Consider the following 23860-nt stretch of genomic DNA (forward strand, 5'->3'; position numbering starts at 1 on the left):
GATATGAGTCCATTGTCACCTCAATAGAAAGTCGTTACACTCTTAATAGTCCTTTGAGAAACTCCCCCTTTAGGCTTGAAGTAAAGGGGAGAAACGCCCTCGCCTTTCACTTTTGCTGCTCAGCATAGAGAATCCCACCCAGTTATGCTACAGCTCTCTAAAGAAACAGCTTTACAAAGTCACCACCTCCATATTCTGACATCTTTTGTATCTTTGATCTGGTTGAGGGATCCAAGAGTAATGAATTTTTTTTGTACATTTCTTTGTAAATTTTTCTTGTTGATGTTTTATATACATTGATGTCAAATATTTTTAGTGCCTCAACTGAATTGAGACAGAAAAAAATGTTCATTTTAAACATTTTATATGTTTTTTTCTTAAGCATCTTAACTCTATAATTCAACTGAAATTTCTCTGCCACATACGGTATAAGGATAGAATAGGGCTTTCCCCCATATTACTACCCCATTTGCCTAGTCTTATTTGTTGAATAATTCCTCTCATCTTCATTGTTTACAGTGCCTTATTATCACATATTAAAATCTTACACACATTAGGGCAATTTCTAGGTTTTCTGTAAGATACCGTTGATTAATTTTGTCTCTTTGATAAATAAGTATATAGTATCAAGTTACATGTAAAACATCTTTATATCCATTCTTATAGAAATATATAGAATCTTTTAGGTTACTATGATAATGTTATTTTTACCAGTGGTTTAAAATTCAGTTAGAAAACCCAAATGTAACAGGAGACATAGATAATGTAAATGTTTTTTATTAAAGTGTCAAATCTGCTAAAAAATTTATATCTAAATTCTTAATTATCATACAAGTTTCTCCCCTTTGTTAGCATATGCATCACATCGTGAAACTAATCTTTTGCCATAATAATAGGGAGATAGAAACTAGTCTGGGAACAGACTCTATACTTATTTGTCTGATTTGCAGAGAGAGGTTCTGGAGTAAATTCCAACTGTGAACTTCATGTCATTTTTCACCACTGATATTGTCTAGTTAAATTATCTAGAAAAATATGCATTGGTCTAAAAGAATTAGGAAAAAGCTTAAGAAACAAAGCCAAAAATGAAATGAATAGCAGGTAGGCTTAAAAGAAATAAAATGTATTCATCTAAGCGAAATTTCCTATTTGGGAATCTGGGTTTGGACATAACTGACTTTACATGTAAATCCTGTGAATCTGTGATGCAGGAGGTCATGATGCCTTGGGAAGCAATGGAAGAAAGTAGGAAAAATTTAATTATTATAAAAGTAATTTTATATAGATCAGTAAGTGACTGTAGATATCATATAGCCCTATCTAAGTGTTAAGTGTAAAGAACAAAAACTGACAGTGTGGGACTTCCCTGGTGGTACAGTGGTTAAGAATCCTCCTGCCAATGCAGGGGACACAGGTTCGAGCCGTGGTCCATGAAGATCCCACATGCCACAGAGCAACTAAGCCCATGCACCACAACTGCTGAGCCTGTGCTCTAGAGCCCACGAGCCACAACTACTGAGCCTGCGTGCCACAACTACTGAAGCCTGCATGCCTAGAGCCCATGCTCTGCAACAAGAGAAGCCACCACAATGAGAAGCCTGCATACTGCAAGGAAGAGTAGCCCCCACTCACCACAACTAGAGAAAGCCCATGTGTAGCAATGAAGACCCAACACAGCCAAAAGTAAATAAAATAAAAGATAAATTAATTTAAAAAAAGAACTGATAGTGACTCTTATTTTTAAGTACGTATAAGTTATATATAGTACAAATATAGTATAGAACAATATATTATATAAATATATTTTAAAGTTTACACACACACACACACACACACACACACACACACACACACACACACACACACACACACACACACACACACACACACACACCCCTACCAAAGTATTAACAGCAATCTCTTTCATGGAGTGAAATATTGAGGAGAAGGAGTGGTTGAGTGGGATACTCTTTGACTTCTCTTCTCCATAAACATTCATATTATTTGCAGATTTTCTTTACATTGACAATGTATTCCTTTTGTATTTTAAAAAGTACATAATTTTAACAGACAAAATATTTATCTTCCTATTTATTTTCCTTTACTACCCTCAATTCACAAGTAAGGAAGCTGACCAGAGAGGTCAGTGACTTGTCCAGGTTCACAAAGCTTAGTCAATGGGGTAGCAGGATTAGAATTCAGTCTGGCCTGCTTCTTCTTGATACCATGTTCTTACTTATACACTTCAGGGTACTTCCATAGAGTGACATAATTCCTAGGGAAATAATGGCTTTTTAATTAACAGTAAGGCTAAGTCCTATGTGACCAAATTTAACATTTATCTCTCAATTAACTGACTTTTTATTTTATTACCATGTTTCTAGAACAATACACTGATAAGATGTTAGAGATAAAGGAGGTTATGGACAACGTGCTTACCAAACAGAAGGCAGAAAGGGATGATTTAGCTAAAAAATACAGGTGAGTGAAAAAAAAAATAGGAATGCTTTAGAGTTTTCAGAATTTATCTATTTTTATCTACAGTAGGTCTAGAATTTCTTAAGATTACAAATGTTGCTTGGGACCAGAAAAGGACTTTATGAGGTCATCTAATCTATTACCTCCATGAGGAATTATACTTCCTAGAAAGATGTTTTTCTACTTTATTATTTGAAATGTTCAGAAAAGGACATTTTCCTATCTTAAAAAGTTGTCTACAGCCACGAATTTTATGAAAGCCTTTCTGGTCATGAATTCCATAAGTAAATTTCTTTCCTTAGTAAACTCACATTTTTTACATTAAAATTTTTTCTTTTATGCTATCACAAATGTTGTTGTTCTAAGCAGTTTAATCATGTATATTTTGTGGTTTTGTGTACTTCTAAACTCTCAGGGTCCTTAAAGAGTTTTATCCTGATTATATTGATTATTTACCTCTTATCATCCTTTTTTTTGAGAAATTTGTTATATGATTTTTTCTTGTTTTGAGCATTATTTTTTTTAGTTTTCTATTCTTTTTTTCTTTTCTCTTGTGATGAGAACTTTTAAGGTCTACTCTCTTAGCAACTTTCAAATATGTAATACAGTATTATCAACTATAGTCACCATGCTATATATTACACTCCCATGCCTTATTTATTTCATAACTGGAAATTTATACCTTTTGATTACCTTCACCTGTTTCACGCACCTGCCACCTCCACTTCCACCAACCACCAATCTGTTCTCTGTATCTATGCCTTTTTTGTCTTTGTTTTAGCTTCCAAATATCAGTGAGATCATACAGTATTTGCCTTTCTCTGACTATTTTCACTTAGCATAGCGCTCTCAAGATCCATCGATGTCTCAAATGGCAGGATTTATTTCTTTTTTGTGGCTGAATAATATGCCTTTATATATGTGTGTCTTCATACTAATGTTGCTATTTGCCTTAAAATCTTGTAATTTAAAGAGCATTTGTATTTTCTGTCTGAACTCTTTGTTTCACATAGTTTTAAATGTGATATTAATTTCTTCTTTCTTCTCTATCTATCCAGCTTCTTGCATTTTATACTACCAGTTATTTGCTAATCTGATTTCTTCTTGATGCTTCTTCCACTTACATCTACTACTTGCTTTGACATCCAGTTGGTTTGGAGTTCAGTACCGACAACTCTAAACTGTGTTAGGAGAGACAAGTATCTATACTATTGCTTTCTCTTAAAACGGCTGCTCTAAAAAGATGGTCCCTGAGGATCCCTGAGACTATTTCAAGGGGCCTAAGAAGTCGAAACCATTTTTTTTTTTGCGGTACGCGGGCCTCTCACTGTTGTGGCCTCTCCCGTTGCGGAGCACAGGCTCCGGACGCGCAGGCTCAGCGGCCATGGCTCACGGGCCCAGCCGCTCCGCGGCATGTGAGATCTTCCCGGACTGGGGCATGAACCCGTGTCCCCTGCATCGGCAGGCGGACTCTCAACCACTGCGCCACCAGGGAAGCCCCCGAAACCATTTTTATAATAACATTAAGATGTTATTTGCCCTCTTTTGCTCTCATTTTCTCATAAGTGTACAATGGAATTTTCTAGAGGCCACATGGCGTGTGATGATGTCATCACTCTAATAGCTAATGGAATGTGCACTTGTGTAGTCTTGTGTTTTAAGATTTTCTCTTACTTTCTAAAACAGTAAATATTGATAGATATAACTCAAATAAACAAAAGCTCTTTGCATTCCTCAATAATTTTTAAGAGTATAAAAAAGTCCTGAAACCAAAAAGTTTGAGAGCTACTGGAAACAAAGTGTCCAATATCCTGAAGATCAGTGTGGAATAGGTGAGTATAACCAAAAGACAGGTGTGGATGAGCCAGTTTCCTCCCACTCAGTCTTCAAGCCCCTGAGAGACTTGGTTTAAGGAGGGCACACAGGATAATGCTTATCTGGGTAGTCACTTCAAAGTACCTCACTACAGATTCAAAGTACAATTATTGGGTTGGCCAAAAAGTTCATTCGGGTTTTTCCGTAACATCTTGTGGAAAAACCCAAATGAGCTTTTTGGCCAACCCAATACAATAAGTACTTGATGAATTGACATTTCTCAGGTCTAGCTTACTTATAATTATTCACAAAACAATCTCAGTCCTCCATAACTAAGGGAATTTGGGTGGAACTTACTCCCAAATTTTACTTCTTGATACACCATTTCACTGTAAACAGGTAAGCGAATTCCAAACTTAAAGAATGGTGTTGCTCCTTGGCCATCAATTTATACCTTCCAACTAAAGGACTACTAGGTATCTAGATAAACAACCCAAGTTTTGTTTCTCTTTTAGGGCTGACTCACAACTGATAAGTAATGATGTGAATATAAATGTGGATAACCACGCTGTCACCTAAAAAAGGCAAACTTATTTACCTCAAGTAAAGCAACAGTTTCCTCTCAAAGAATATACATTGCAAAGATAGTCTCATGTGTACTTTGAGCTGATTAATTTGACACAAAGTATAAAATCTAAATGATTGCTAAAAAAAAGTTTTCTACTGTTTTTATATTTTTTCCTCTTTCTATTTCTTCCTACAGGGTGTCCATAGAGTCATTTAAGCATGGAGTCCTGAGAGACCAACTAGCTAACTTGGCCACAAGGCAGAAGAGCCTTTTACTTGTAGCAAAAAAACAGAAAAAAATAAGCCAGAAAATTCAGAACTATAAGAATGTTACATCTTTGTCTGGTCTTAGTTTCAAGAAGCTGCCATTGAGCTCAGAAATCTCTAATGAAAAGGACAGCCAAGAGTTTACTAGTCTGGAAAATTCAGTACAGCCCCAGTCATGTTCAGTTTCTCCTGTCAGCCTTGTTTGTGGAAGCATGCAGGAAACACAGTTGTCTTGGGAAATCTGGCATGACAACCAAAATACCAACACTTGTCTAAATTCAAAGACAGTGAGAAGGGAAGAATTTTCTGGAAATGAACTGAATTCTAAACAAAGTGTCAGTGACTGTACCTTAGATAGATTATCAAAATCCAGACTTTCAGATGGCACTAAGAAGATTAAATTACAATCGCAACCTATTTCTTTTATTGCTCAAGCAGAATATTCACAAAAAGAAAATGATCTTACAGATACTACAGCCAAAGGGCATGAGTCCTTTAGTCCTTCAGCAGGAACTGGCACATTAAAGATTTCAGAAACCACAAGTGTATTTGCCCACAATGATGCCAATCCATCAGCTGTTATTTGTGATCAGACTCTTTCCAATTGTGATCCAAAAAAAGGAAACAGGAAAACAGCTTCGCAGCAACCGCATATGGGGACATCAGAATCCCTGGTACATCAAGGGATTGATGTCTTTGGCAGTAATACGGGGCATCAGGTGAAACCTTATCTTAGAAAATCAGCTCTTGCTGTTCCACATGCAAATGATAGTCAGAGCTCCTCCTCCTCTGGATCTGGCCGTCAACATACTGTAAAAAATCCTTCAAAATACAGCACAACTCCTAAAAAGAAATGTATGCAGATAAAGGATCTGATATTGCTAGGAAGAATTAATCCGGGAAATAATATTCTGGAATTCAAAACACAGGTATCCTTTTTTTTTCTCTAAAATTACGTAAATTTAATAAGTAAGTGAGTAAATGTTGCTGTCACACAGTGTCAGTGTTTAGCTCTAATTAGGGGAATAGGGTTTGGCTGGGCTTCTTGAATGGAGAGACCATTATGTCTTAGCAAGTGAAATCATGCTTCTAAAATTGCCCAGTACATTTTAGTTACAAGCACCTTTAGGCTCTCAGACCAGAATTAGTTTTACTGCAGCAGGAAGGATTTAAGAACAAAATAAAAATAATAAATTGGAGCTGTGTTTGGTTCCAAAGTTTTAGGAACTACCAGTGTGTACTGCTAAAGCTTCCCCTAATAAGGGTTAAGTATAAACACATCTTCCATAGTAGCTCAATTTAGAAACAGAAAGTGACTTGGAGTTTGGGTAAATATAACTCAATTAAAACAATATCACATATGCATAATAACAGAAGAGGAAAAAAAAGGTTCTGCTAGAAATGCCTACAAATGAGGCTTCCTTTCCCTTTTCCCCCTATTCATTTTTTGAAAGAGGATATAAGAGTGGCAAAGTTTGCAGGGTCCTGGAATGCTGCTTTGCTTGTGGACCAGTCCAACAGAAAACCAATCCAAGCTAATTGGAATTTAATCTAAATGACCCCTTTTTTCAACCCTTTCTACTTCTGGATTATAAGACTTTTCCTAGTTAATAAGCTTTATTTATAAGTTAGGAACAAAAAAAACTTAATTTTAATGCTCCAAACTATAGTTTAAACACTAAATTAGCAGCTTGATATCAGATCCCTTGATGTTCCTGTTTGCTTGCCTGTCAACCAATTTATTGCTAAGTAATACCTACTTCACTTTAGCCAAAGCAACTCAAATTTCAGTTATTGGTTACATTAGCTAAAATTTTGACAGCTGTGGTTACTCCTCTGGATCAGCAATGATAAAATTCTAATATAATTCTTTGTATTTCAGCTATTTTTAACAGCTTTATTGAAATATAATTGACATACAATATGCTACATGTATTTAAAGTATATAATTTGACAAGTTTTGATGTATGTACATACGCAAAGTATAAAATCTAAATGATTGCTAAAAAAAAAGTTTTCTACTGTTTTTGTATTTTTTCCTCTTTCTTCCTACAGGGTGTCCGTAGAGTCATTTAAGCATATTGGTCTCTAGTTTTCTTGTGTTGTCTTTGGTTTTGGGCTCAGAGTAATACTGGTCTCACAGAATGAATTCCAAAGTGTTTCCTTCTCTTCTGTTTTTTGGAAGAGTTTGTGAATTCTAGTAATCAGCAGTAAAACCATCTGTACCTGGGCTTTTTTGTTGTTGTTGATAGTTTTTTGATTATTAATTCAGTGTCTACTTTTTATAGTTTTTTTTTCAGATTGTCTATTTCTTCTTGAGTCAGTTTTGGTAGTTTGTATCTTTCTAGGAATTTGCTCATTTCATCTAATTTATTGGCATACAGCTGTTCATAGTGTCTCTTATAGTCCTTTTTATTTCTATAAGGTCAGTAGTAATGTCCACATTTTCATTTTTGCTCTTAGTAATTTGAGTCTTCCCTCTTGCTTTTCTTGGTTAATCTAGCTAAAGGTTTGTCAGTTTTATTAATCTTTTCAAAGAACCAATTTTGATTTTTTTGATTTTCTCTATTTTTCTATTGCATGTTTTACTTTTTCCACTTTAATATTTACTATTTCCTTCCTTCTGCTTGCTTTAGTTTAGTTTGCTGTTTTCTTTCCAGTGTCTTTCTTGTAAGTTTAGGTTATTGATGTGAGATCTTTCTTCTTTTTCAATATAGGCATTTACCCCTATAAATTTCCCTCTAACCCACTGCTTTTACTGCATCCCATAAGTTTCAGTATGTTTTGCCTTCATTTTCATTCATCTCAAAGTATTTTCTCATTTACCTTTTGATTACTTCTTTAACCCGTTGTTTATTTAGGAGTATGTTGTTTGAGTTCCACATAATTGTGAGTTTCTCATTTTTTTGTTATTATTATTCTATTATTCTATTATTATTCTAATTTCATTCCATTGCTCTTAGAGAACATACTTTGTATTATTTTGGTCCTTTTAAATTTTCTGTGACTTATTTTGTGGCTTAGATAGTGTGTAGCCTATGCTAGAGAATGTCCCATGTGTACTTGAGAAGAATGTATATATCCTCCTATCATTAGGAGAAGTTTTCTATAGATGCCTGTTCAGTCTGGTTAGTTTATAGTGTTGCTCAACTTTTCTCTTTCCCTTTTGTGATATTATTATTATATATATTATTGATATATCTGTAAATGTTATAAACCCAATAATTCATTGTTATAATTATTACTTTATAAAATTTTGTGACTTTTAAAGGAGCTGAGAAGAAAGGAGAGCAAGTTTATATTTATAACTTTTGATATATTAACCTTCTTATTTATCCTTGCTGGTTCTCTTCATTTGTTCCTGTGGATTTGAGTTACCATATGGAGTCATTTTCTTGGCCCAGTAAAACTTCTTCTACCCACCGCCTTTGTGCTTTTGCAAATATATATGTATTATATCCCTATTGTTTTGTACAATTGTTTTAAAAACCAGTTAAGCAAAGAAAGAAGAAATGTGCATTTATACTGTCTTTTATAATATGTGATTACTTTTACTGAGGCTCTTTGTTTTTCCATGTGGATTCATATTACCATTTGGGGGTCACTTGATTTCAACCTGAAGAACTTCCTTTAGTATTTTTTGTAAGGCAGGTCTGCTAGCAACAAATTTTCTCAAGAGAGGTCTTTATATCACCTTTATTTTTGAAAGATTTGCTGCAAATAGGATTCTTGGTTACAGGTTTTTCTTTGTGTACTTTGAGTGTGTTATTCCACTGCTGCTGGCTTTCATTGTTTCTGATAAGAAGTCAGTTGTTAATCTTTTGGGGTTTACCTTGTAAGTGATGAGTCATTTTTCACTTGCTTCTTTCAATAATTTCTTATGGTCTTTGACTTTCAGTATTTTTACTGTGTATCTATTTATGTCTCTCTTTGTGTTTATCCTTGTTGGACGTCACTGAGCTTCCTGAATATGTAGATTAATGTTTTTTAATAAATCTGGGAAATTTTTAGCCATTATTTCTTCAAATATTTTTTCTGCTCCTTTCTCCTGTCCTTTTGGTACTCCCATTATGCATATGTTGGTGTGCTTAATGGTGTCCCACATTTCTCTGAAGCTTTTTCATTTTTCTTCACTCTTTTTTCTTTTTCTTCTTCAGCTTACATAATCTCTATTGATCTCTCTTCAAATTCACTAACTCTTTCTTCTGACATTGAAAATCTGTTGAGCCTCTATTAAATTTTTCATTTTAGTTATTGTACTTTTCAACTCAACTTCTTTTTGTTTCTTAATAAATTGTTTCTTTATTGATACTTTCTGTTTGATGTGATATTGTTATCATACCTTGCTTTCCATCCTTAATTATGGTTTCCTTTAGTTCTTTGAACATGTATATAAATGGCTGTTTTTTGTTGTTGTTGTTTGTTTTTTTGCGGTATGCGGGCCTCTCACTGTTGTGGCCTCTCCCGTTGCGGAGCACAGGTTCCGGACGCGCAGGCTCAGCGGCCATGGCTCACGGGCCCAGCCGCTCCAAGGCATGTGGGATCTTCCCAGACCGTGGCATGAACCCGTGTCCCCTGCATCGGCAGGCGGACTCTCAGCCACTGCACCACCAGGGAAGCTCTAAACGGCTGTTTTGAAGTCTTTGTTAAATCTAACACCTGGTCATTCTCACAGGCAGTTTATGTTGCTTTTTCGTTAGTTTATTTTGCTGTATGTGTCATACTTCCTGTTTCTTCACATGTCTCATAATTTTTTGTTGGAACTGGGCATTTTAGATATTTTAGAGTAGGCAATGTATTGTAGCAAGTCTGTGTATTGATCCCCATCTTCTCTTACGTTTGTTATTGTTCCCAGGCAAAATATTTGTGCCATGGCTCTGGAGCTTAGGGCAGGAACATGGCAACTTCTCTCTGAATTATACCCCTGCTTTAGGATCTGAGCATTTAGTGGAAAGGGGCACACTAGCCTCTTGCCTTTTCAACTTGCCTCTCCTGACGTGAAACCACCACCTTACAAGCCAGGGCAAGTGTGAGCAGGACCCCAATAGTCTCAGTAGCACCTTGCCAAAGGTAGAGACTCTGTCTCACCAGTACAGGTTAAACAGAAGAATTTGGACATTTTTTTTCCACATTTGGAAAAATTTCAGCTATTATTTCTTCAAATATTTTTTCCCTCCCCTCGTTTTTGAATTCCCATTACATATATATTAGGCTGCTTAAAATCATTCCACAATTCACTGTGTTGATCTTATTTTTAAATTCTCTTTGTGGGTTTTTTATGCCATTCCTATTCCTGTGTCTTTGAATTCACTAATATTTTTGTTTGCAGTGTCTAATCTGTTAATATCATCCAGTGTATTTTTCATTTCATATGTTGTAATTTTCATCTCTAGAAGTTTGATTTGAGTCTTCTTTTATATCTTCCATATCTCCATGTAACATTTGGAACATGTGGAATATAATAACTATTTAATGTCCTTATCTGCTAATTCTAACATCTTTGAGAGTTCTCAGTCATTTTCAATTGATTGCTTTCTCTCCTCCATATGGATTTATTTTCCTACCTGTTTCTACGCCTGTTAATTTTTTATTGGATCCCAGAATTGTGAAATTTAGCTTGTTGGATGCCAGATATGTTTTTATTCTTAAAAATATTTTGGATATTTGTTCTAGAATATAGTTAATTTACACAGAAACAGTTTTATCCTTTTGGGTCTTGCTTTTATAATTTGTTAGGCAGGATTGGAGCAGTGTTCAGTCTAAGGCTAATTATATCCCACTACAGAGGCAAGACTCTTCTGTGTACCTCCCAATGCCCCATCAGTTTTGAGGTTTTTCTAGTCTTACTATTGGGAACAGGTGCTATTTCTGCCCTTTGAGAATGCCCGAGAATGCCTTTACCTCTACTTCTTTCAAGTAGTTCTTTTCCCAGGCTTGGGTAATTTCCTCACACACATGGCCAATCACAGCTCAGCGGAAGATCTGCAGAGTTCTCTCTATATATATTTCTCTCTTCTTCAGTAGTCTGTCCTGCAGACTCTAGCCATCATGCCTCCCTAGACTATGCTCTGTCTATTCAACTCAGAGAATCCACGGGTTTTGCCTGGATGCCCTCTCTCTGTAACATGACATGGAAACTCTCAAGGCAGTGAGTTGGGACAATTATAGGGCTCACCTCATTAGTTTCTCATTTCTCAGGATCACTATACTTTGTTCCCTGATGTTTGGTATCTTGGAAACCATTGTTTCATATATTTAGTTTGCCTTTTTTTTTTTGGTTGTGTCATGTGTTAGGGTAAATCTGGTCCCTGTTACTTCATCATAGACAGAAGCAGAAGTTCATATATTTCAGATACTTTTTAATCCTAATTTTTGTTTTATTTTTCACCTCAGGAGACTACCCATAAAGCCAGTGTTTTATTGAATGGCAAAATTAAGGTAGAAAATGGTCAGATTTATCAAAACCCAGTCATCTGGCTCAAGGATCTTCTAGGAGCTGATAGTTACGTGACCTGGAATTATGCTTGGAGTAAGGTGGGTCATTCTTAAGTTATCTTTAACTTCATATTCAAATGGAAAGGTACATATTTTTTTATGATAAAACTATTTCCTTTTTTTAAGAAATCTGAAAATTCTCCAAATTAGTTTTGTCCTCATGCATCCCTTCTGCAGTGTGCTACATGCTTTCTCCCACAATTCCTATTTGCCAGAATTCCCCACAGCAGGATTGCACAGCTAACTGAGCCTCTCCTTCCTTGTTCCTCACCTAGTCTCAGAAAATTGAATGCCTCCGATCTTCCCCTCTTGTCCCTGCCACCTCACCTCCACAGTGATTGCAGGTCCCTGTGACTCCACATAGAAAATTTGGAACCACTGGTAAATTGATAATTTCATTAATATGTTACTAGTATTCTGATAAAATAAAGCAAAATATTCCCCTAAAGACGAAAATTATGATAAAGGGGCCTAAGACACACAGAAGTTATGGTGCACTTTTATGTTTGAACATAGTCTTATCCATGAATTGCTAGCCTCCCAAAAAAATATTTCTGAATTTTTATTCAGACTTCCCAGACTTAGTGGTCTCCCCCTCAGTTCTGACTTCTGAGTTATAAGCCCAGTTTAATAACCAATTTGAAGAGTATCGATGACTGACACCCTTGAGGTCCAGTGATCAGCCACCTCCAGATGTCCATGGCACCCCTTCAGGGAACAGTATTGCAATGATTCACCCAGGAAAGTGTGAGTCATCAGACAGTCACCATTACTGTTTCACAGAATTGCAAATACCTTTAACCTCCACTAGCCATTACAGTAAGTCTCAGTGCACCAGTAATAGAAGGTGGTTTCCTCTCTCGTTTTTTGTCCAACTCAGCTCTGACCACTCTCCTTCCTAGCTCCTATCTCAGTCTTAGTCCCTAAACTCTGCATTCTGGTCTCCTAGACCTCTGTTGCAGGTGCTTCCAGAACAGTGTTTCAGTTCCTTCACTTACATGAGCACATTTTAAATTTTCTCTGCTTTATATTATAGTCTCTCTGTGTTCCTTTTTTCCTGTATTATTATTATTTTTTATTTCCCACCACTGGAGTCACCAGGCCATCTGCTTTCAATTCAACCTGCCTAATCCTTTCCATGGATTCATAAATCATATTTGCATGTTAGTAATTAACATTTTACCCATGGAAATCCCTTTTTATTGCAAAGTTTCTTAAATTCATGATAGATGATATTGTTTTGCTGAAACTGAATCTATGCTCACAGTGTGAATATGGTACTAATTGCTGTAGCTTAGGTTGTTTTGAGCTTAACATGCCTGTGGCCCACTGATGATGACTCAGTCCTCCCACTCTTTTTCTCTGTTGGAACTACTGCATTTTCTGCTTTTGAATAGCTGGCTGTGATATCATTTGGCTCTCACTCTGTACTTATATGCCTCATTTACATATCACATTGCCTGTGGTCTTTTCTCATTAGCCATGTCAATTGGAGTCATATTGTTTAACATCTATGTGATAGTGAAGCCAAATACAAATGTGGGCACTAAAATTAGGGCAATTCTTGGATATAAGATACTCATACAGATTATCTGAGCAAGCTTAGATTTTTTTTTTAATTATCCTAAAAATGGAAATAGTTTAAAAAATTACTGTAGGACACTCATGTACTTCTAGTAAATACCACAAGCTGAGAAGCACTGCCCCAGTGAGTTTGTTTACAATTTTTTAAAGCCTCTTTTAAAATTTACCACAGTAACCTCTACCCCTCTTGTCTTGGGGTAACTCCTGAATTCACAGTCACTTCTTGATAGGAGCTTTTTGCTACCTCGGTAAATGTGAACATTTCTACCGACTAGTTCCTAGTACAGTGGTGGGACTATAGAGCCAGGACTGGTTGGTTGTCAGGCAAGAAATGCCAGAAAACTAGGTCTTGTCCTACATCAGACAGAATGACACAGCCACTAGACACAGAGATGACTCATACCTCGTACCCAAGCAGCTGAGCTGCTGTACAGCTTTGCCAAGGGAATCCTCATGCGTACTCCACTGGACATCACTCACTCCTCTTGCCACTTCAGTCTCCTGAAGTGACCTAGTGCCTGTTCAGTTTGAGTTCTATCCATTGTTATCCTTGTTCATTAAATCACTCCTACCTTGTGGAAAATAGATTTTTAACTCAGTGGATTTTCTTAAAGCTGTGTTCTTTGAATGTGTGAATTATCCCTAGTGATGTCTGGGACCTATGGGGACTCATGACCTCTAAGGCTACTAAGGTAAAATTTTACCCAGCACTAACTGATAAAAATATACTTTAAATCTGAGACATAGGTGAAAACATACTGAGCCTACACATTGATGAGTGTATAAGGTGTGTTGGATATTGTCAGGGTGATAATGTGAACAAAATCCATTCTTTCTTGTTTTTATATACTTGCAGGCAAACTTTATTATTTCTGAGGTATAGCTGATTTCAGCTGTACAACATAGTCATTCAAAATCTTTATAGATTATACTTAAATTTATTATAAAATATTGGCTATATTCCCTGTGCTGTGCAATATATCCTCATAGCTTATTTATTTTATACATAGTAGTTTGTACCTCTTAATCTCCTACCCCTATCTTGCCCTTCTTCCCTCTCCACTCTGGTAACCACTAGTTTATTTTCTCTATCTGTGTCTGTTTCTGTTTTGTTGTATTCATTCATTTTATTTTTTAGATTCCACATATAAGTGATAACAGAGTATTTGTCTTTCTCTGTCTGACTTATTTCACGTAGCATAATACCCTCCAGGTCCATCCATGTTGTTGCAGATGGCAAGTTTACATTCTTTTTTATGGCTGAGTGATATTCCATTGTACATATATACCACATCTTCTATATCCACTCATCTGTTGATGGGCGCTTAGGTTGCTTTCATATCTTGGCAACTGTAAATAATGCTTCTATGAACATTGGGGGCATGTACCTTTTCAAATTAGTGTTTTTGGGTTTTTTTTTTCAGATATATACCCAGGACTGGAATTGCTGAATCATATGACAGTTCTATTTTTAGTTTTTTGAGAAATCTCCATACTGTTTTCCACTGTGGCTGCACCAATATACATTCCCACCAACAGCATACGAAAGGGTTCCCCTTTCTCCACAGCCTTGCCAACATTTGTTATTTGTATTCTTTTTGATGATAGCCATTCTGACAGGTGTAAGGTGATACCTCATTGTGGTTTTGATTTTCATTTTTCTGATGATTAGCAGTGTCAAACATCTTTTCATGTGACTGTTGGCCATCTGTATGTCTTCTTTGGAAAAATTTCTATTCAGGTCTTCTGCCCATTTTTTGACCAGGCTGTTTGTTTTTTGATATTGAGTTGTATGAGCTGTTTATACATTTTGGATATTACCCCCTTAATACTTGCAAATAGTTATATCATTTGCAAGTATTTCCTCCCCTTCAGTAGGTTGTGTTTTCATTTTGTCAGTGGTTTCTTTTGCTGTACAAAAGCTTTTAAGTTTAAATAGGTCCCATTTGTTTATTTTTTATTTTGTTTCCTTTGCCTTAGGAGACAGATCCAAAACAATATTGCTCTGATTTATATCAAAGCGTGTTCTGCCTATGTTTTCTTCTGGGAATTTTATGATTTCCAGTCTTACATTTTAGGTCTTCAATCCATTTGGATTGGTATATGGTATGAGAAATGTTCTAATTTCATTTTTTTACATGTAGCTGTCCAGTTTTCCCAGCACCACTTATTGAAGAGACTGTCTTTTCTCCATTGTATATTCTTGCCTCCTTTGTCATAGATTAATTGACCATAAGTGCATAGGTTTACTTCTGGGCTCTCTATTCTGTTCTGTTGATCTCTGTGTGTGTTTTTGTGCCCTTACTGTTTTGATTACTGTAGCTTTGTAGTATAATCTGAAGTCAGGGAGTATGATTCCTCCAGCTCTGTTCTTCTTTCTCAAGATTGTTTTGGCTATTCAGTTCTTTTGTGTTTTTATACAAATTTTTAAATTATTTGTTCTAGTTCTGTGCAAAATGCCATTGGTATTTTGATAGGGGTGGCATTGAATCTGTAGATTGCCTTGGGTAGTATGGTCATTTTAACAATATTAATTCTTCCAGTCCAACAACATGTTTTTCTTTCCATTTGTTTGTTTCAGTTTCAGTTTCTTTCATCAATGTCTTACAGTTTCCCAAGTACAGGACTTTTACCTCCTTAAGTAGGTTTATTCCTAGGTACTTTATTCTTTTTGCTGGAATGGTAAACAGGATTGTTTCCTTAATCTCTTTCTGATGGTTCATTTGTTTTTTTATTAAATACATATTTATTGGAGTATAATTGCTTCACAATGCCGTGTTAGTTTCTGTTGTACAACAAAGTGAATCAGCCATATGCATACATAGTTCATTGTTAATGTATAGAAAGGCAACAATTTTCTATATATTAATTTTGTATCCTGCAGCTTTTCTGAATTCACTGATGAGCTCTGGTAGTTTTCTGGTGGTGTTTTTCGTATTTTCTATGTATAGTATCATGTCATCTGCAAACAGTGACAGTTTTACATATGTGTTTCCAATTGAGATGCCTTTTATTTCTTTTTCTTGCCTGATTGTTGTGGCTAGGACTTGCAATACTATGTGAATAAAAGTAGCAAGAATGGGCATCTTTGTCTTGTTTCTGATCTTAGAGGAAATGCTTTCAGCTTTTCACCATGAGTATGATGTTAACTATGGGTTTGTCATATGTGATCTTTATTATGTTGAGGTATATTCCCTCTGTGCCCACTTTCTGGACTGTTTTTATTATAAATGGATGTTGAATTTGGTCAAAGCTTTTTCTGCATCTATTGAGATGATCATATGATTTTTATTCTTCAGTTTGTTAATATAGTATATCACATTGATCGATTTGCAGACATCAAAAAATCCTTGCATCCCTAGGATAAATCCCACTTGATCATGGTGTATGGTCCTCTTAATGTATTGTTGGATTCTGTTTGCTAATATTTTGTGAGGATTTTTGTGTCTGTGTTTATCAGTGATATTAGCTGTAATTTTGTGAGGTTTTTTTGTGATATCTTGTCTGGTTTTGGTATCAGTGTGATGCTGGCCTTCTAGAATGAGTTCGAAAGTGTTCCTTCCTCTGCAGTTTTTTGGAATAGTTTGAGAAGGATAGGTGTTAACTCTTCTCTAAATGTTTGGTAGAATTCACCTGTGAAGCCATCTGGTCCTTTACTTTTGTTTGTTGGGAGTTTTTAAATTACTGATTCAATTTCATTACTGGTAATTGGTCTATTCAGATTTTCTACTTCTTCCTAGTTTAGTGTGGGGAGATTGTACATTTCTAAGAATTTGTCCATTCTAGATTGTCCACTTTATTGGCATGTAGTTGTTTGTAGTCTCTTAAGATCCTTGGTATTTCTGTGGTGTTGGTTGTAACTTCTCCTTTTCATTTCTGATTTTATTGACTTGGGCCCTCTCCCTTTTTTTCTTGATAAGTCTGACTAAAGGTTTATCAATTTTATCTTTTCAAAGAACCAGATTTTAGTTTCATTGACTTTTTCTATTTTTTAGTCGCTGTGTCATTTATTTCTGCTCTAATCCTTATGATTTCTTTCCGTCTACAAACTTTAGGTTTTGTTTGTTCTTCTTTCTCTAGTTTCTTCAGATGTAAGATTAGGTCATTTATTTGAGATTTTTTCTTGTTTCCTGAGGTAAGCTTGTGTCACTATAAACTTCCCTGTTACAACTGCTTTTGCTGCATCCCATAGATTTTGGATCATCATGATTTTGTTTTCATTTGTCTCTAGGTATTTTTTTTTCTTCTTTGCTTTCTTCAGTGAATTGTTGGTTGTTTAGTAGCATATTGTTTAGCCTCCACGTGTTTGTGAGGATATTTTGCAGTTTTTTTTCTTGTAGTTGATTTCTAGTCACATAGTGTTGTGGTTGGAAAAGATGCTTGATATGATTTTAGTCTTCTTAAATTTATTGAGATTTGTTTTGTTGCCTAGTATGTGATCTGTCCTGGAAAATGTTCCATGTGCACTTGAAAAGAATGTATATTCTGCTGTTTTTGGATAAATGTTCAAAATCCATTCTTGTTAACTGTTAGTTGTTTGGAGAAATGACAGGTGGCATTCAGTGGCCTCACCGCTCTTTTTCCCTGGCAAGTGAGGAGGGTTTAGCATACTGAGTAGGCCAGGTCTGTTCCATTAACATTACCAAGCTTTGTTTAGTCATAGGATTGAGCTAAAAGTCTGCCTAACCATTCTGTATTCCTTAGGCCTTCCTCGCTCTGTTCAGTAACAAGCATTTACTGAGCACTCAGGATGTGCTAGACAGCATGCCAAAAGTATATATTATCATATATATTATCTTCTTTACTCCCCCCAACTTAAAAATCTGGAGATACTCATTTAACAGATGCACAAACTCAGGCTCAGAGAATTTAAGAATTTTGCTTAAGAGCTGGGACTTAAGAGCTTTTTCTTAGTATTGTCAGGCACTATATGAAGAGCTAGAGAATAAAAATTAATATTATACAGATCCTTCTTCAAGGAGCCTATAGTTCAATGGAAACGGACACATTAATACATAATTTCCTTTAAGTGGGATAAGTGCCTTGACAGAAATATGAGCACAGACTTTATGGGATCCTAGAGGAGGGTCATTACTTGAGCTTAGCAGTTATAGGAAGGCATCCTGGAGGAAGGGATGTCCAAGTTGAGACTTGCTGGTTTAACCATAGTGAACCTAGCTTCTGGGAGTATACTATTAGACTGCTCTAGAACTAGGTCCGGAGGACGCAAAGACCCTTGGACTCAGAACATTTCTGGCAGGTGTTTGCCAGTCTACCTCAGTCCAGCCCATTTGTATGTACATATTTCTAAGCTCTGACCTTTTGGGCTGATACACAATAACTAAGTTCAAAAACAAACCAAGAAAAACAAAAAAACTTTGATGTATAGACCTAAAATGCAGTTAATGTAACCAGCTGTGTATCTGATTTCTAGAAAAGTACCATTTTACTTTTATGACTTAATTTTATTAATGCAACATTAATTTTTTAAAGTTATAAAGTAGCAGGTGCTGGATTAATATTTGTTGAATAAGTGAACATATGAGAGAATTAATGGTACATATCAGGGATCAGCAATTTTTTCTGTAAAGGGCCAGATAATACATATTTCAGGCTTTGTGAGCATATGGTCTCTGTCAAAACTACTCCATCCTGCTGTAGCATAAAAGCAGCCATAGATGTTAAGTAAATGAATGGGTATCACTGTGTTCTAGTAAAACTTTATTTACAAAAAAGATGGCAGCCCAGATTTGGCTGTGGGCTAGTTTGCCAGTACATAATGTACAACAATCAATACTTTACTGGAGTTACAATTTGCAGGAGAAAGCTGTATTTGCTTCTGATAAAATATATGATTTTGAAGTTCTGTGTTTAATTATATGCAGGTAACATACCGGGGGAAGGAACTTTTAAAGTATATTTCTGAGGAATTACCCTTGCCTCCAGACCCAAACTTGGTACCTCAGCAACATCAACCTTGTCTTCCAGGTATGTGCAGACCAACACCTGTTTCTTAGTTGTGGGGAAAACACACCCACATCTGCTGAGAAGGCATTGCACTTGTCTTTTTTTTTTTCCATTCAGGTTAAATTCACATGATATTCAAATAAACATTTTAAAGTGAACAATTCAGTGGCATTTAGTACATTGACAGTGTTTTACAACCACCAGCTCTGTGTAGTTCCAAAACAGTTTCATCACCCCAAAAAGAAACCCATACCCATTCAGCAGTTACTTCCCATTCAGCAGTTACTTCCCATTCCCCACTCTCTCTAGTCCCTGAGAACTACCAGTCTGCTTCCTGTCTGCATGGATTTGCCTAGTCTGAATATATTATATAAATGGAATCCTTCAATATATGACCTTTTGTGTATGGCACCTTTCACTTAGCATAATGCTTTTAAGGATTATCTACATTGTAATAGTACTTCATTCCTTTTTATGGCTTCCATTACATATATATATAAACCACAGTTTACTTATTTATTCATCCTCTGATGGACATTTGGGTTTCCACTTTCTGGCTGTTGGACATAGTGCGGCTATTAACAGGTGTATACATATATTTGTTTGGATACCTGTTTTCAGTTCTTTTGGGTGTATACCAAGGAGTGGAATTGCTATATTATATAGTTATTGTATGTTTAACTTTTGAGGAAACAGCCATTACTGTTTTCCACAGCAGCTGAATCATTTTACATTCCTACCAGCAATGTGCAAGGGTTCCAGTTTCCCCACATCTCCACCAAAACTTGTTATTTTCTGTTTGTTTGTTTACAGCACTCCGTTTAAACACCGTTTAACTTAAATTCTAGAAAAATGACACCTTCTCTCACAATTCCTTTCTCTGAATCTGTGATGTGCTTACTTTAGGTAGATTTTTTTTAAGTGTCATGTAAAAGGGAAAAATGGTATTTTTTTCCTTCCTGCAGGCATGATTTGGTTAGTTTTCCATATTTTCTAAAAATAGATCCTAGATACTAGAATTAAGTCTTTGCTTGTTAGGGTACACTAATAAACCTTCAGAAAACTGAAGAGAATGTGGTCTTCACCAGTCAGCAGCCGATTTTGAAGTTATTGGAAAGGGCGGTACACATTTATGAAAAGCAGACATAACTAATGTTATATCACCCTTCTCTGCTGCAGTGCACCCTCTTTTTCCCCCAGTTTCCCTGTCTTAGACCAGTTGGGGACAATATATGAGGAGAGGAGGTACAAAACAAAAAATGATAATTCTGTGACAACCAGAGTCAAGAACCAAACAGGATTACTATCACAAGCCTCTAACCAGGGGTTTCCCAGGGTTACTCCTTTCCTTACAACAAATCCCAATAATTCAAAGTACTTTCCTAAGTTTATACTGAATTCACTCTAACCTTTGTCTCAAAAACTGGCTTCAGAATATGATGCATTTTCCCCTGTTTTCTAAGGATAGCTTCAAAAGTAGTTTTCATCATTTTGGGGAAACACATAAAATAAAACAATTGTGGGGAAGTTAAAGAGCTTACAAAACTGGAAGGAGTTGTAGTAATTCATGGTCTTTGGTTCCTTACCTAATCTAATCTTAGAGATAGGCCAAGGAACCTGAGTTTTTAGGAGTGATTCTTATGCAGCCAGCCTGACTGTTAACTTTGAATGACTAGTAGTATCTGATTTCTTATGCAGGTAATAATTTGAAAATTCTTAATATTCAGCCCTTCACTTTGATTCCAAAGCACACCCACTTTTGTGCTTGTACACTCAAGCCCTCTGTCTCTCTGTCTCTCTTGTCCCTCTCGTCTCTCTGCCTCGTGCACATGCACACACACACACTTGAAGGAAAGGCAAGCAAACCCTTTCTCCTAGTTTCTATCCTTAAAAGTCAAAGCAGAAATATAGGTTCTTCCTCATATCAGAAAGCATATCTGCTCCTCAGATTTTCTAGCTCCAGGCACGTATTTCCAACCCCAGCCATGCATCTTCTTCCTCAGAGGGCTCACAGTTCCTCTGCTAAATGAGCATGAAATAAAAAATGGGTTCTGAATTGCTGCTTCTGTTGCCTGCAGTATAAACAGTTTCTTGTTACTAATTTCTGTCCAGAAATCCTGAATTTTCTTTCCTTTAGATATTTCAGAAAATGTTAGTGCTAATTTGAGAACTGTGGAGGCGCCAGTATGCCAACCAGCATCTTGCTACCTTGATCTGGACCTAGGAATCTATAGACAGGTCCCTGCAGGCATCCGTAGGCTGCTGTTGAAGTTTTGTTTGAGCATCTTTGATTTAGGATTCTTTTGTACCTGGTTTTGTGGTACCTGACAGAAATCCAAAGACCTGGTAAGTTAGAAAAATGTAAAGTCTCTAACCTTATTACAAGCAAAGCATTCTGGAGAGAATCTTTTTCCCTCTTCTGCATATCAAAATGTGGTAATGGAAGTTGTGGCTCTGACATCATAGAGACCATAAAGTCTAAAGGAAAAACATGTCCACATGGATTTAATTAGCCTACTTCAGATCATGAACATATCTGTTCTCTTATGCTTTTTGATGATCACACTCTTCAGAATACTGTTTTTTGGAAATAGTGGACTAGGAAGAGATATTTACATTTCCCATAACTAGGATGACCATGTATCCCCATTTGACCAGGGCAGTCCCTAATCCAGCAAAATTATTAGTACCACTCCCTTTCACTTTCAGACATGCCTTGTTTAGATGACCTAGTACAGGAAACCAAGCAAATAACTGTTGGAAAAAATGAAATTTGGACAAGGTGAAAAAAAGAGAAAGAGAGAAACTTTCAGTTTTATTTAAGTTTTTAACTGTATAGTTTCTAGCATACTACTGTGTAAATAGATGGTTAAATCTTATGTATATCACTCTATATTATAAATAATTGCTGGTTACCTAATCTTAACCCCCGATAGACTGAGAAGATCTTTGAGTTCAGAGAGATTTTTGTGGGCTCTTGCTTCCTATTATATTCCCAATGCCTGGCATATAGTAGCTTCCAAGTAAAATGTTCATTGAATAAATGAATGAGTGAATGGAAACATGAACATGATCCAAAGGACTGCTTATTTTAAAACTGAATTTACTTACAGTTGACAGTCCTCATAGGTGGACATTCCTAGATCTCGGCTATAACAGAATTTGTGGTCAAGAATTCAACAAATGGTAAATGGGATTTTGGTTAGTTAATACTATCTCCTTTATCTGAATTAATCTCCCTTATCTGAATTTCCTGTCTAACTGTGAGGTATAAGAGTGATGGCCCTTCAGGCTTAATTTCCAAAATATACAAACAGCTCATACAACTCAACAACAAAAAAACAAACAACCCAATCAAAAAATGGGCAGAGACCTAAATAGACATTTCACCAAAGAAGACATACTGATGGCCAATAGGCACATGAAAAGATGCTCAACGTCGCTAATTATTAGAGAAATGCAAATCAAAACCACAATGAAGTATCACCTCACACCTGTCAGAATGACCATCATTAAAAAGTTTACAAATAACAAATGCTGGAGAGGTGTGGGAAAAAGGGAACCCTCCTACACTGTTGATGAGAATGTAAATTGGTGCAGCCACTATGAAGAACAGTATGGAGATTCCTTAAAAAACTAAAAATAGAGTTGCCATATGATCCAGCAATCCCACTCCTGGGCATACATCTGGACAAAGCTATAATCCGAAAAGATACATGCACCCCTATGTTCACAGCAGCACTATTTACGATAGCCAAGACATGGAAGCAACCTAAATGTCCATCGGCAACAGATGAATGGATAAAGAAGATGTAGTATATATACACAATTACTACTCAGCCATAAAAAAGAATGAAATATGCCATTTGCGGCAACATGAATCGACCTAGAGATTATCATACTAAGTGAAGTAAGTCAGAAAGAGAAAGACATGTGCCACCTGATATCACTTATATGTAGAATCTAAAATATGACACAGATGAACTTATTTGTGAAACAGAAACAGACTAACAGACAGGGAACAAACTTATGGTTACCAAAGGGGAAAGGGGGTGGTGGGGGAGGGATGAATTAGGAGTTTGGGACTAGCAGATACAAACTGCTATATGTAAAATAGATAAACAACAAGGTCCTACTGTATAGCATGGGGAACTATATTCAGTATCCTTTAATAAACCATAATGGAAAAGAAGATGAAAAAGAATATATATATGTATAACTGAATCGCTTTGCTGTATACCAGAAACTAACACAACATTATAAATCAACTATACTTCAAAAAAAAAGAAAAAAGAATGATGGCCCTCCACATTTTTCTCAACCAGAAATTTCAAAGAAAACTATTTCTCCTTTCCCCTCATCCAGTTTACTTCTACATATCATTTTGGATTCATGGTATCAAGAAAATCATGAATCATGAAGATAAGTGATAAAGTGACTTGCTTCAGTAAGTCAGAGATAATGGAAGAGCTTTTTATTTATTTGAGTTCTACACAAAAACTAGTTAACTTGGCAACTTGAGGCAATGTATTGATAGATTCCAGGATGTTAAAATGTGGTATATTAACACATTTGAGGATATATGTTGTTTCTAATGAAAGATTCTAAACATACCAATGCTAATCTTTAAAAATGAAGTTCTGTTCATGAAATGTTGATGAAATCCCTGAGGTATCTATCTCTAAAG

The 23860-nt window shown here is 36.0% G+C and overlaps 1 protein-coding gene across 3 annotated transcripts in view; it reads left to right on the forward strand.

Moving 5' to 3' along the window:
* ANKRD31 (ankyrin repeat domain 31) overlaps positions 1-23860 on the forward strand; it is a 133140-nt gene that overhangs the window by 95452 nt on the left and 13828 nt on the right. For 2 of the 3 annotated variants that reach the window (XM_027100814.1, XM_027100813.1), the window contains exons 21-24: positions 2385-2481; positions 5057-6056; positions 11521-11661; positions 19092-19194. In XM_027100814.1, coding sequence (XP_026956615.1) covers positions 2385-2481; positions 5057-6056; positions 11521-11661; positions 19092-19194 — 1341 coding nt within the window. Of the gene's footprint in view, positions 1-2384; positions 2482-5056; positions 6057-11520; positions 11662-19091; positions 19195-21310; positions 21957-23860 lie in introns of those variants that run through there. The other variant, XM_027100811.1, reaches the window with a different exon arrangement.

The sequence above is a fragment of the Aethalodelphis obliquidens genome, unplaced genomic scaffold (genome assembly GCF_003676395.1).
Source record: "Aethalodelphis obliquidens isolate GAN/ISIS:26980383/991018 unplaced genomic scaffold, ASM367639v1 scaffold4, whole genome shotgun sequence".
NCBI lineage: Eukaryota > Metazoa > Chordata > Mammalia > Artiodactyla > Delphinidae > Aethalodelphis > Aethalodelphis obliquidens.